This window comes from Aristolochia californica, unplaced genomic scaffold, assembly GCF_029961685.1.
Source record: "Aristolochia californica isolate CCGP_79_NKW_82.1479 unplaced genomic scaffold, dmAriCali1.0.hap1 SCAF_2, whole genome shotgun sequence".
Lineage (NCBI taxonomy): Eukaryota > Viridiplantae > Streptophyta > Magnoliopsida > Piperales > Aristolochiaceae > Aristolochia > Aristolochia californica.
In genome coordinates, this window is record NW_027181881.1 from 33,060,486 (window position 1) to 33,072,452 (window position 11,967).

Below are 11,967 nucleotides of genomic sequence, written 5' to 3' on the forward strand. Positions count from 1 at the left end.
GTATCTCGCAAGCGGCCATATTTGGTATTTTCCCAACGGAAAGAAGGTTCGGTGGTTGAGGGTTAGTTTAGGAAGACTTTGGGGCGTTTTGATGAGGTGGGAATTAGGAAAGTAGTCACGAGAAGAAGTATCAAAGGGAATCAGGCATCCGCTCTATGCTCAAAACAGATGAAAAAATATACGCTTCATCTGAGAAAAAAAGATGGATGGACAGGAAAATAAGGAGGAAGGAAAGAGAGGCGATAGTGCAGATTCTCAGGAATCCACGATCACATCGCCTATCAGCCGATGATATTGAGAATCTGGGAGTAGCGGTCCTGAAGAAGCCATGACTCAGCGACGTCTAACCCCCTTTTGTGTTTTTCTTCTGAAAACTGGTTCAGTCACCATGCCATCATGAATCATCATCATCGTCAGGGTGGTAAATCCAGTTACCTGAGTTAGTGTGATGGTGTGCCCACGGGGAAGGCCGGCGATGCAAAGTGAAAAACCCAAAGATGAAAGAAATTAAGGTTTCTAATTAATAAGAATTTTTTTATTTTATCTAACCTGCAAGTAAAATGGATAACAAAACGACTTCTCCCATATTATGGTCAAATCATGACCGACTTGCCCCCCATGTCCAGTCACCATGATTTTAATATGTTAAAATTTTAAATAATACTGAATTTTTTTTCAAATCATTGACACAAATAACAGTCTGAACGCCAAGAAATGTACATTGGATTTCATGAGTTTTCTTGCCAACGACATCCGATGGGTATTACCAGTTCACGTTTGTCACACTTTACCTACTGCACAAGTGGCAAGTTTTACCTCCCAGATCAAGATTCCGGCACCAGCAGTCTGCAGTTTGTGAGGTGGTCGGCCGGAGTGAGAAGAGAAAGGTTCCTGTGAAACGCGTTGACGCGGTCATCCTTAAGTTTGCCTCCTCCCTTCTTGACTTTGTCTCCATATCTGACCCACAGATTGAGCTGTCCCCTTCCTCCTTTTGTTTCTGCAAATGACTTTAGATTAGATTTTCTCAGACTATTTTGTTTTTTGTTTTGTTAAGAAGCACAACCTGTTCTGAGAACTGTCGTTGTTCTCTAGAAGCTTGCTTTATTTAATTCTCCTACATCACCTCTTGGCTCTAACAATACATGTTTGGCATTATCCGATCCTCTAAAGATGGGTCCTCTCGGATGAACTTGTAAAGAATCATTGCTGACGATCTACGACGTGGTGCCTTCTCCATAAATCATCTTCCACGACGGAGTCATTTCTGCAATCCTACCCTGCCTGCAATTTTATCATTACTAAACACGCAAGAACTGCACCCCAATTACGTTTATCATCTTTCAGATAAGCAAAGCTATATAATCCAAGGGCGATGTGATCGATGGAAGCATAAATGAATCCAGGTGCTTCTCTCTAATGGCTGCATGAATCAAAGATGGGAGCTGTGCAGAGTTGATTGTAATTCCTTTTTATATATGAATATAAAAGAAGACGAAAAGTCCACCTGGATTAATGGCTAAAACCTTGTTGTATGGGGATGCATTTAGGCTCATAATAGATACAGATCGGTTATGATTTCGATCTTTCTAAAATAAAAAAACAGAAACAGGATTGCCGGAGTCTCTTTTGGAGTCGAAAGAAGATTTCCGTGCATGCATTTATGATTAACGGTTTGTTTTCGTCTTCTCCAAAGAAGATGACTTCACAGACCTGTGTTGGTTTCTCCCCTTCATCTTGCCCTCCCTCCATTATTTCTGGGAAGGTTGCTGCCACTGGGATATTTTCCCTCTTCTTCTTCTTCCAGAAATAGACTTCCAAGGCTGCGTCATTGCGAAAGTCAAATGGACAACAGACGTCACTTCATTTTACCGAACTACCACAGTTTCTTTTCAGACTCGTGAGCTTTAATCTCCATCTTGAACAGTTCATAAGGACATGAAAAAGAAGACGATTAATGTTATTTTTTTTTACTCTTAGGTCAAGCATTATTTTAAAATCTAATTTCGTTTATATTTTAAGACAGAGTAGGAGGGATGAAGAAATTCTTTTGTGTCGGGTGTAGTTGGTGACGCTGCATTATTGACAATCTCGGCCACGATCGCCCTTATATATGTTTCCTCCATTTCTCCTCCCCATTTTATCTTTACATACTCGTCTTCTCTCGACGGGCTTCTTATTTTTTTTCCTTCCTCTCTTCAACTCGTCACAGAAACAAAACACGCCCCTATCAATCTGCTCTCTTCTCCTTAATTCAGATCACTTGGTAACTCCATCGCATATTCCTGGCAAGCCGAATATTGGGTTGTCCTACCTCAGATTCTCCATTTCTATCTGCAGATTAGCAGACGGACTTCCATCAACATGGTCTGCAAGATTGCATGGAGGTCGCTCTTACCTGACTGTCTCAATATTCCCAAGAACCCCTCATCGGTGGAGCCCAAGAAGCTGGTCACCAAACAGACCTCCTTTCAGAGGTTGTCTTTCTCCGACATCAGTAATCCGGTCTCCCCGCTCTCCCCCGAGGACTTATCCATCTCTCTCGTAGGCTCCAATCTCTATGTCTTCACGCTGGCGGAGCTCAGGGTGATCACCCAGAGCTTCTCTTCTAGTAATTTTCTCGGGGAAGGAGGGTTTGGACCCGTTCACAAGGGGAAGGTCGACGACAAGCTGAGACCTGGACTGAAAACCCAGCCCGTCGCGGTCAAGCTCTTGGACTTGGAAGGTGCACAGGGCCATAAGGAGTGGTTGGTGAGCATTCATGTTTACGATTACAGATTAGCTAAATTTGTATAATTTCTTCTAGAAATGCTTGTTATCATTGAAATGTGGTTCCGATTCTGCTGCCTTCTTGCAGGCGGAGGTTATTTTTCTGGGGCAGTTGCGGCATCCCCATCTGGTGAAGTTGATCGGTTATTGCTACGAGGACGAGCACCGGCTTCTTGTCTATGAATTCATGCCCAGAGGCAGCTTAGAGAATCATCTTTTCAAGAGTAAGCCTTCCTCATCTCTTTCACAGTTCTCTCCAATATTTATTGCTATAGAACCGTTAATTTGCAGCGAGTGAACGAATGCCGATTGGTTGACATCTTTTACATCTCCGAATTTCTCTAGTTTACTTGGTAGAACTTGAGAGAGTCGGCGACGGCTCATTTTTCAGAAAGACAATAAATGGGTGAATGAATCAGAACCAGATCTATCTTTTCCGATAGAAGTCCACCCAAAACAGAGAAAGAAAATGAAGAAAGAACGAGTCAAATAGGAAGTTGGGTTTTTAGTCTAAATTGAACTCAGTTAATTTCTTCTTCGAATTAGGTAGACCAGCACTAAACTAAGTTTTGATTTGAATAGACTGATCCACCATTGTTGGTATTGTTACTATTATTATTATTACTATTACCAGTAGTAGTTTTTTAAAGAAGAAAATATTCCTTGAACTTGCGCGTTGATTTCAATATCGAATGCGGGTAGCTGATAATCGTTTATGTACGCAGGGTTCTCAGGTTCTTTGCCATGGTTGACGAGATTGAAAATCGCGGTTGGTGCCGCTAAGGGTCTTCAATTTCTTCACGAAGCAGAAAAGCCCGTCATCTACCGCGATTTCAAGGCTTCCAACATCTTGCTGGACTCGGTAATCTTCTTCTCGTCTTCAACAAACTCCCGATACCTAAACTCCACACGTTCGTTTTGTTTTGTTTAGCACATATACAAGAAAGTCAAATTCTCATCACTTCTTACCAGAAACGTAATACCTTTCTCTTCAAGTTAAATCTGGGTAGAAAAATACGGGGAAACTGATCTAAGCCTGCATCTTACAATATTCCAGATCGCAAACCAATTGAACAGTTTCCGTTTTTTGAATTTGCAGGATTATGAAGCTAAGCTTTCCGATTTTGGGTTAGCTAAAGACGGCCCTGAAGGAGACGATACTCACGTATCCACACGAGTGATGGGAACACAGGGTTATGCCGCACCAGAATACGTCATGACTGGTAATTAATTAAACCGATGGGGCATCTGTAGCCATCTGTTGCTTGTTAATGGAGTCTTGGTTTAATTGATTTAAAACTAAAACTGGTGATCGGATGCCCAAATTTCAGGCCATTTAACAGCGAAGAGCGATGTGTACAGCTTCGGCGTGGTGCTACTGGAGATCCTTACGGGAAGACGATCCATGGACAAGACGCGGCCAAGCAGAGAGCAGAACCTGGTGGATTGGGCTCGGTCGAGTCTGAACGACCCTCGGAAGCTCACCAGGATAATCGACCCCAAATTGGAGGGGCAATACTCCCCCAAAGGAATTCAAAAGGCTGCCCAATTGGCATACCAATGCCTTCGTCACAACCCGAAATCTCGACCTCTCATGAGCGCCGTCGTTGAAACTCTCGAGTCCCTTTTGACCGTCACCGATGACATACCCATCACCCACTTCATCTATACTGCGCCCAACGAAGCTGTTAAAGACGAACAAATCAAGAAACCCAACGTTTTTAAAGAAGATGAAGCCAAGAAATCTTCTTTGCCTCGAGAGAAGGGCAGCCATTACCAGCATCGCCGGCCTGATCATCTGCGATCGCCCAGGTCCCCTAAAACCCTCACCAAGTTCAGCTTTTCGGACTCTAACCTTCGCAAGAAGGACTACGCTAGGGTGTACCAAAATGGGGCCAAGGAGAGGAGCAAGGGAGCTTGACCGCGCGCTCATAACTCAGTACATAAAAAAAAAAAAAACAAGGATTTTTGACACGAAGAAGATCGATGAGGAGCTCCACTACTTAAATTTTGTTCTCTCATTCTTTGCACATAATTTCAAAGATATCCATGTAAATGCTATTTCTTTTTACATTTTATCCACTTTTCTAGCTATACCAACTCAACTCCTGTAACTTATCTTTCTACCACTCACACGATTTAAGAAATCTCTCATGGCAGAAGCAGAAACCAGACTGGTCATAATTCTTAAACTTATAAAACCCTTTAAAAAAAGTTAAAATTCTTAAAAGTCGAAGTATAATAATGAGTCAAATGACATGTTGTGGCTAGGTAAAGTCAGGTAAAGGGGAGATAAAAACCGTTCCAGTTTCAGTGAGAACACAAGACACGGACAAACCTCCTCAAATTCATTAATGCATCCAAATTTATTGCTTCCATTGACATTTTGCAGACTGCTACCCGATGTTTAAGTGACAAGACAACAATTTAATGTATATATGGAAGGTCCGAAATGCATCAGCTTATGACATTTCCTTTTAATGTTTCATTTTGGTAAAAACGACAATGAGTAGGTCCAGTTGAAAACTCTGGTAAAATCGGTGTGACATCATACTGATATTATAGTTTTTTTTTTTTAAAATTAAGTTACATATCTTTAAATATTATATATTTTTTGCCCTAAAACTGATTCCATTGATTGGTCCAATCCTAGTTTTATAACATCAATATGAGGAGAATACTTAATGCATCGAAAAGTCACTTGTAGCAAATGGAACATTATTCGAGTTGTAATTGTATTTATTTGATTATTTTTATAATATTATTAAATGTAATTAAATATAATCAATTTTTAAAAAATGCAATTATAAAATATAAAAATTAATTTTACCACTGAATGTGGAGATTTGCTGGTAGAGGGTTTTACCCCTTTGCAAGCGAGTTTCAAAATTTTCTGGCAAAGGGTAAACTTATATATTTGATCAGATTTTATACTTTAATTAATTAATTTTATGTTATTATTAAATTTAATTTAAAAATTAACCATTTCCCAAAAATATATAATTAATTTTTTTAAATATTAATTACAATTTTCTTGCAAAATTTCAATATTCATGGGCATATAAATAGACTTTTTGCTAGCAGAGGTGTACAAACTTTAAAATTAGTTGACAAAGATTTTGATTTTTGCCAACGAATTTAAAAATTTGCTGGCAGAAGTTTTACCTGCGAAAACTTGTCAATGTCTTATGCTAGTGAATTTTTCTCTGGGAGAACTTCTATTAGTGAAATTTGGACTTTTGCCAATAAAAAATTTTGCTGGCAAAAATCCATTTTCATGTAGTCGATTTTAAAATTAGTGTTCTTAAAAAATAAAAGCAGTTTTATTGTTGATTTAAATCCTTAAAAGATTGAACCCATTTATACATTACCCAAATCTAACAATTGAATGGATAATCCATTCAACCAATAATGAATACCACTTGCTATTGGTTGGAGTTTGGGTATTATAATTATAAGTAGGGATGTAGATGGGTCCAAAGCTGATCCATAGTGGAAAAATAAACTCAACCCATTAAGAAACATGTATCCATGTAACACTCTTTATATGATATCAGTCAACCAAATTAAGCAAAGTTGAGTAATTGGGCTTAGTTGAGTCATAATTGATCCCAAGAGGTTAACAATTTAGTGAGGTAAAGTTTTTAAATAGAAAATTACAGACACAATGTTGTACTTTGAGTTTATAGAAAATCTCACACACAAATACACATGTATGGACATATATATGAATACTCACTCACACTCACACATACACGTGTGAGCCCATATGCTTGCACACATACACTCTCACACTCACACTCACACTCATGTTGACACATTAACACATACACATACACGAAATTGACACCCTCATGCACACACATACATACACATAAACAAGCAAGCCCCTCCCCTTCTTACACAAATAAAAGAAAAGTATAAAAAGTTATTTTATAAAGTCATTTATTAATAATATTAATAAGGAATTTATTAACATAATATTTATATGAAAAATAAAAAGAATTTATTCATGCTATCTAATCAATAGGTTTATGTTATTTAAGTTATTTTTTACATATCGATTTATGTAATAATGATAGTAGTATAATACCATGATAATATAAATATAAAGCATAACTTAAAGGGTAATATCATAATTTGATTTACGATATTGAATTTTATGATGAGATCTGTAACATTGTGTTTTAGATCTAAACTAAAAAAAATTTAAAAGTCGATATTATGATAAAATATTTATTACATACGAAGTTGAAACTATATGTTAAAAATAACTTTCTTAAAGACTTGGTAATTCCCACTAAGAACTCATTATTCTTATTGAGTTTTCAATGGTACCCACATCCGACCCCAATAAGCCTATTTGGGTCTTAATGGATGGAAATCCATTGGTAAACCCACCCCAGCTTATAAGGGCTAATGAGCTTATATTAAGCCTAATATGTTTGTTGGGTTCTTCATGGAAACCCATTAAGAACCTTTTAAGAAAGTTAATTTTAATATTAAAACAAATAGTATAATTTTATAATTCGAAATAAAACACCTTTGAAGCTCTCTTTTATGTTTTAATATGAGATGAATTAAAATATACACATAACATAGTCTTCGTAATGACTGAAACTTAACAAATCATATGTAATGAAATGGAATGCTGAAAATATGGTTGAAATTATATTTTTTATTTCTAATATCCAGTAAATTAAAAACTATACACTAAACCATAGTTGGAAACTTAGAACTCAAGATTTGATTGGCCAATTTAAAAACATTTCCTTGGATGACTTGGCTAATGTAAATTTTGACTTTATACAATACACACATGTACACACAATATATTATGTAATATAAAATTAGTTACATGTACTTTAATTTTAATATTATTGATAGTTTTATATCTAAATATTTCATTTGTATTTATTTCTCTTCTATATTAAATATTTAAATAATATTATTTTTGCTTATTTCAGGTTTTTAATCCTAAACTTTAAAAATTTGAATGATTAAATACATTTCCAAATATTTTTTATATTTTCTTGATATTATAAATTTCAAGAGTAAATAAACAATGCTTAGTTCACATGATTATAATTTGAATTTTTTATTTTAATTATTCAAAATATAAATTGTATCATTTATTGAATTTAAATAATTTTTATTAATGGAGAAACCAATAAATTGCCATTTCATTATATCTTGGTTGATCTAAAATATATAAAAAATGAAGAAAAAAGTAGTAAAATCTAAAAGCAATAAATGTTCTATACCATGTGGTTTATCATTGTGTGATGTGAATACGTGAATTACCGATAATAAAATTATTTTGTAAAGACTAAAAAGTGTAACAAATGTGGATAAAGGTGTTGGTCTCAAGATTCTCATCGAATATGGTTTTGATGATAACAAATATTTTCATCAAACATTTTTCAGAATAATTGTGTGCCTTGGAAGAATTTTGGATAGATAGTTTAAAGAATAAACAAGTGCTACAATATTTATGGTTTTCATACTAATTGTGTGCCTTGGAAGAATTTTGGATATATAGTTTAAAGATTTAAAAAGTTCTACATTATTTATGGTTCAGACATATTTTTTAACAAACAAATGCACTGGAGAAAAGATGGTCAAGTGTTGGAAGTGTTAGAAATTAGATACCCTAATTCCAAACTAACGAGAGCGATAATAATAATTTTGGAAGAAAGGAAAAACAAGCACGAAAACAAACAACAAGATTTATACAGGTTCGCCTCAAGGTGAGACTACGTCCTGTCTTTGGCTGCTGCAGTAATCCACTATAAAGATGAAATAGTTTACAAAAAAAATTGCACACAATTACAACTGTTTTCTCTAACCACTCTCGGGCTGCAACTCCAACTCCTTCTCGGTGATGATCAATGATAAAACCCTAATAGTGGCACCCCTCAATTATAAAGAGAAAATTAGGACAACCGCTTTATAAGAGTAAAATTTCCAAACTGCCCTTAATGAAACAACAATTAATATATCGTGGTCAGGGACAGGGGCTTCCTACCACCCTTCCAACCCTAAACCCTAAACCCTTACCTCAATGGTTGATCGGTGTATTGACTCAGCATAGGGCATTGATTAGGCTCCAAAACTTAACAAGAAGATGGGCCCAAGCCCACATGACCAAGGAAGGCCCACACGTCAGAGTGTGTGGAAGATGGGCTCAAGCCCATAGACCAAGGCGAAGGCCCACAGGCCCACAGGCCCACATAGTGGTGGCATGATGGTAAATAAAGATTTATCCCATCAAGATGGCATTGATGCAATTACTTTATGATTTACATCTCTTATTCACTCTTACTAGGGGGAAGGGTATTTTTGTAATATTATTACTTTTGATATTTATAAATACAACTTAAGGGGGAGGGTTTGGAGAAGTCCATTACCCTAATTTTCCAGCCTCTTCCTCCTCTTTTCTCTAAATTCATCACTCTTTCTCTCATCCTCCTAAAACCTTCTCTCCACAACTTTCTTTTTCTTTTCACCTCTTAATCCTCTTCTACTGTGATTATACATCATGAAATCCTAAGTTTCAATGTGGTATTAGAGTAGGAAATGATCGGAGATGTAAAAGTAGAAGAAGATGGAGAAAAATATGAACAAAAAAGGGAGGAAGAAGAAAAAAAGAAAAAAAATGAGTTTCTCGTTTTTCCTTAAGTCTTATTTTTCAAATTTCTTCATTTCATTGGATATTTCACTCTCTTGTAGTATTTTGTTTTGTTGAATTTATGGAAAAGTGAAATACTTCATTGACATCAACAACTTGTTGTAATCAGAGTACAAGTACCTTTATTTATAATAGAGGAAGGTAGTAAAGTCCAATTACAATAAAACTACTCTTGTCCCAATTACACCCAAACTCTAACACTTAAGGTAAGTCCTAACATAATTAGGTAACTCAATATTGATAAAAGACAAATATAACTTAAACTAAAACTCTTCTTGGTCGTGACCCTAAGATAAAGATACTTTTGTGAGTCCTTCTTGATCTTCCAACTGATGTGATAAGGATGCCAGCTCTTGGTAATCATTATGGGTCCTACTTCTTATGGGCATGGGCCCATATTGTGGGCCTTCCTTGGTCATGTGGCTCATCTTATAATAATCTTATATATGTGGGCCTTCCTTGGTTGTTTGGGCTTGATCTTATCTTCCAACATGTTTCGTATATAAAATATATACAGTTGGGAAAATATTTGAGTATAGTTTTCATCTAAAAAAGAATTGTTGAAATCAGATTTTTCTACAAAGAGAAATTGACATATGAAGCATCAAAGCTAAAGTAGTAGAAAAATTTTGTGCAGTGGCAGAAAGCTTCAACTTTCGAGCAACTTATGCCATAAAAAATGAGACTTTATATGGATAGATACATATCAAAAGAAATATATGTAACTCATTTGTCTTACCTATTCAACCAATTCCAATTCTTAATTTTTTATATGGAGATATCAATCTCGGAAGAGTCGATGGTCATTCAGGGCAAAGAAGAAAGTGTCATCAATTCGGCTCGATAACAGTCTCTAAAATCTATCAGATTATTTATATCAAATGAAGTATATTTCATGAAGAATAGTTATACTTTTTTGAAATTTATTTAAGTCTAGTTTCATAAGGTAAATTTTTTATGTCAACCTGATCTATATTTAAGGATATATTCACATTGGAAGAATCAAAGGTCATGCTGGTATACTTTTGTATACGGAGATCCAGATTTAAGTTGAATCTATTGCTTAACTTTTTGAGTTGTTGTTATTTATTAAAAATATCAGGAAAGTATCTCATGATCTACCCTTGGAAAGTTTTGTTTATTAACTTACAATATCTGGAAAGAATCTTAAGAAGATCGTATTATTTTTAGAAACTTTCCTTGATTTATTTATCAAAGATTGCCTTGCCTGAAGATTTCAAGGAAAAAAAAGGCAAGGAAAGGTGTCTTCTTTGATTGCTAAGCTGGCAAAAATTGAAGGAGGAAACTACCTTATTTAAAACATTTTTCCAACCAAGAATTTTGTGAGATTTTGTTGGTATTTTGAAAGATTACAAACAATTTGATTTTGTTTCCTTGCCTAAAGTTTTGAGGCAAGAAACGATTGAAATATTTGGATTGGCTTGAGTTACTTGGTTTACAATGTTTGAGTTAGTGAAGTTGTTGATATTAGCTTTCTTTTACTTGATCATACAAGAGGTAGATTAACACTTGAACTTGCAAAATATTTTTTGACTTCAAGTTGGGATCATTGACATTATCTCCCAACTTGAGGGGGAGAATAGAAGTAGAAGTATGAAGGATGAGTACATTGGAGATTGTTTAATTTATTGATTATCAAACAACACTTATTATTGGCAGTCTATTACTCGGCTTGATACACATAATCACTGTCAAAGCTACTATTTGTTATTTGCTATCTGCTTGACTCCGGCTTGATTATTACTTTGAATTATCCTCAACTTATTACTTGGTGCATAGCTTTCTTACTCAAGGATGGACTTGCTGTAGATTATCTTATGTGTCCTTATTGTTCTTAAAGACATTTACTACCTACTGGTTATCCACAACTATATAAATGCCTATTTGGTATGTGTTATTTGGGTCCATGCCCATTTCAGCTACTGCTAACGTGTCTCTCTGATTGAGACACTATTATTGAAGAATGACTTCTCGGTTGCTAATTGTTGTCAACATTGGTTATTTTTATGAAGAATAAAGCACATGGTGGCCCCATAATATTATCTTCCAGTGATTACTCTTTAACCCCTTTATTTGGTCTTTTTACTCATACCATCTGAGACTTGGTGCCCTGTGGAGGGACATTGTGATGAAGAAGTTTATTACTACACTTCTGAGCAATGCTTATAGACCCACTACCTACAGAGGATAAGATTGTACCCAATATCCAGTGTAAATCAAGTCTATTATTCACCCAAGAGGTGTTTTTTTTTAGCTACCCTGAGAAAATGGGTAGACTCTGTGCCCCACAGTAGGGCTACTTTTCTGCCTATGAAATTAAGCGAAAAATATTTTAGACTATGACCATTAGACTGGAGTATGGAGCGATGTCTTATGTCTAGAAGTGATTTTACTCTCTTTTATATTATGCTAGCTGGATCTCTTGGAAAAAAGAGACCACCAACTTGAGGGGGAGTGTTAGGAGACATGGTGAATTGCCATTTATACAG

General features: G+C 35.7%; 1 protein-coding gene across 1 annotated transcript; it reads left to right on the top strand.

The window, feature by feature from the left end:
* Nucleotides 1-2,361: 2,361 nt before the first annotated feature.
* Nucleotides 2,362-4,866, top strand: LOC137956795 (serine/threonine-protein kinase RIPK-like). Its single transcript, XM_068804419.1, has 5 exons — nucleotides 2,362-2,748; nucleotides 2,855-2,990; nucleotides 3,492-3,628; nucleotides 3,866-3,989; nucleotides 4,098-4,866. The coding sequence occupies exons 1-5, from the start codon at nucleotides 2,362-2,364 to the stop codon at nucleotides 4,685-4,687; spliced, it is 1,374 nt and encodes a 457-aa protein (XP_068660520.1). The 3' UTR covers nucleotides 4,688-4,866.
* The last annotated feature ends 7,101 nt before the right edge of the window (nucleotides 4,867-11,967 follow it).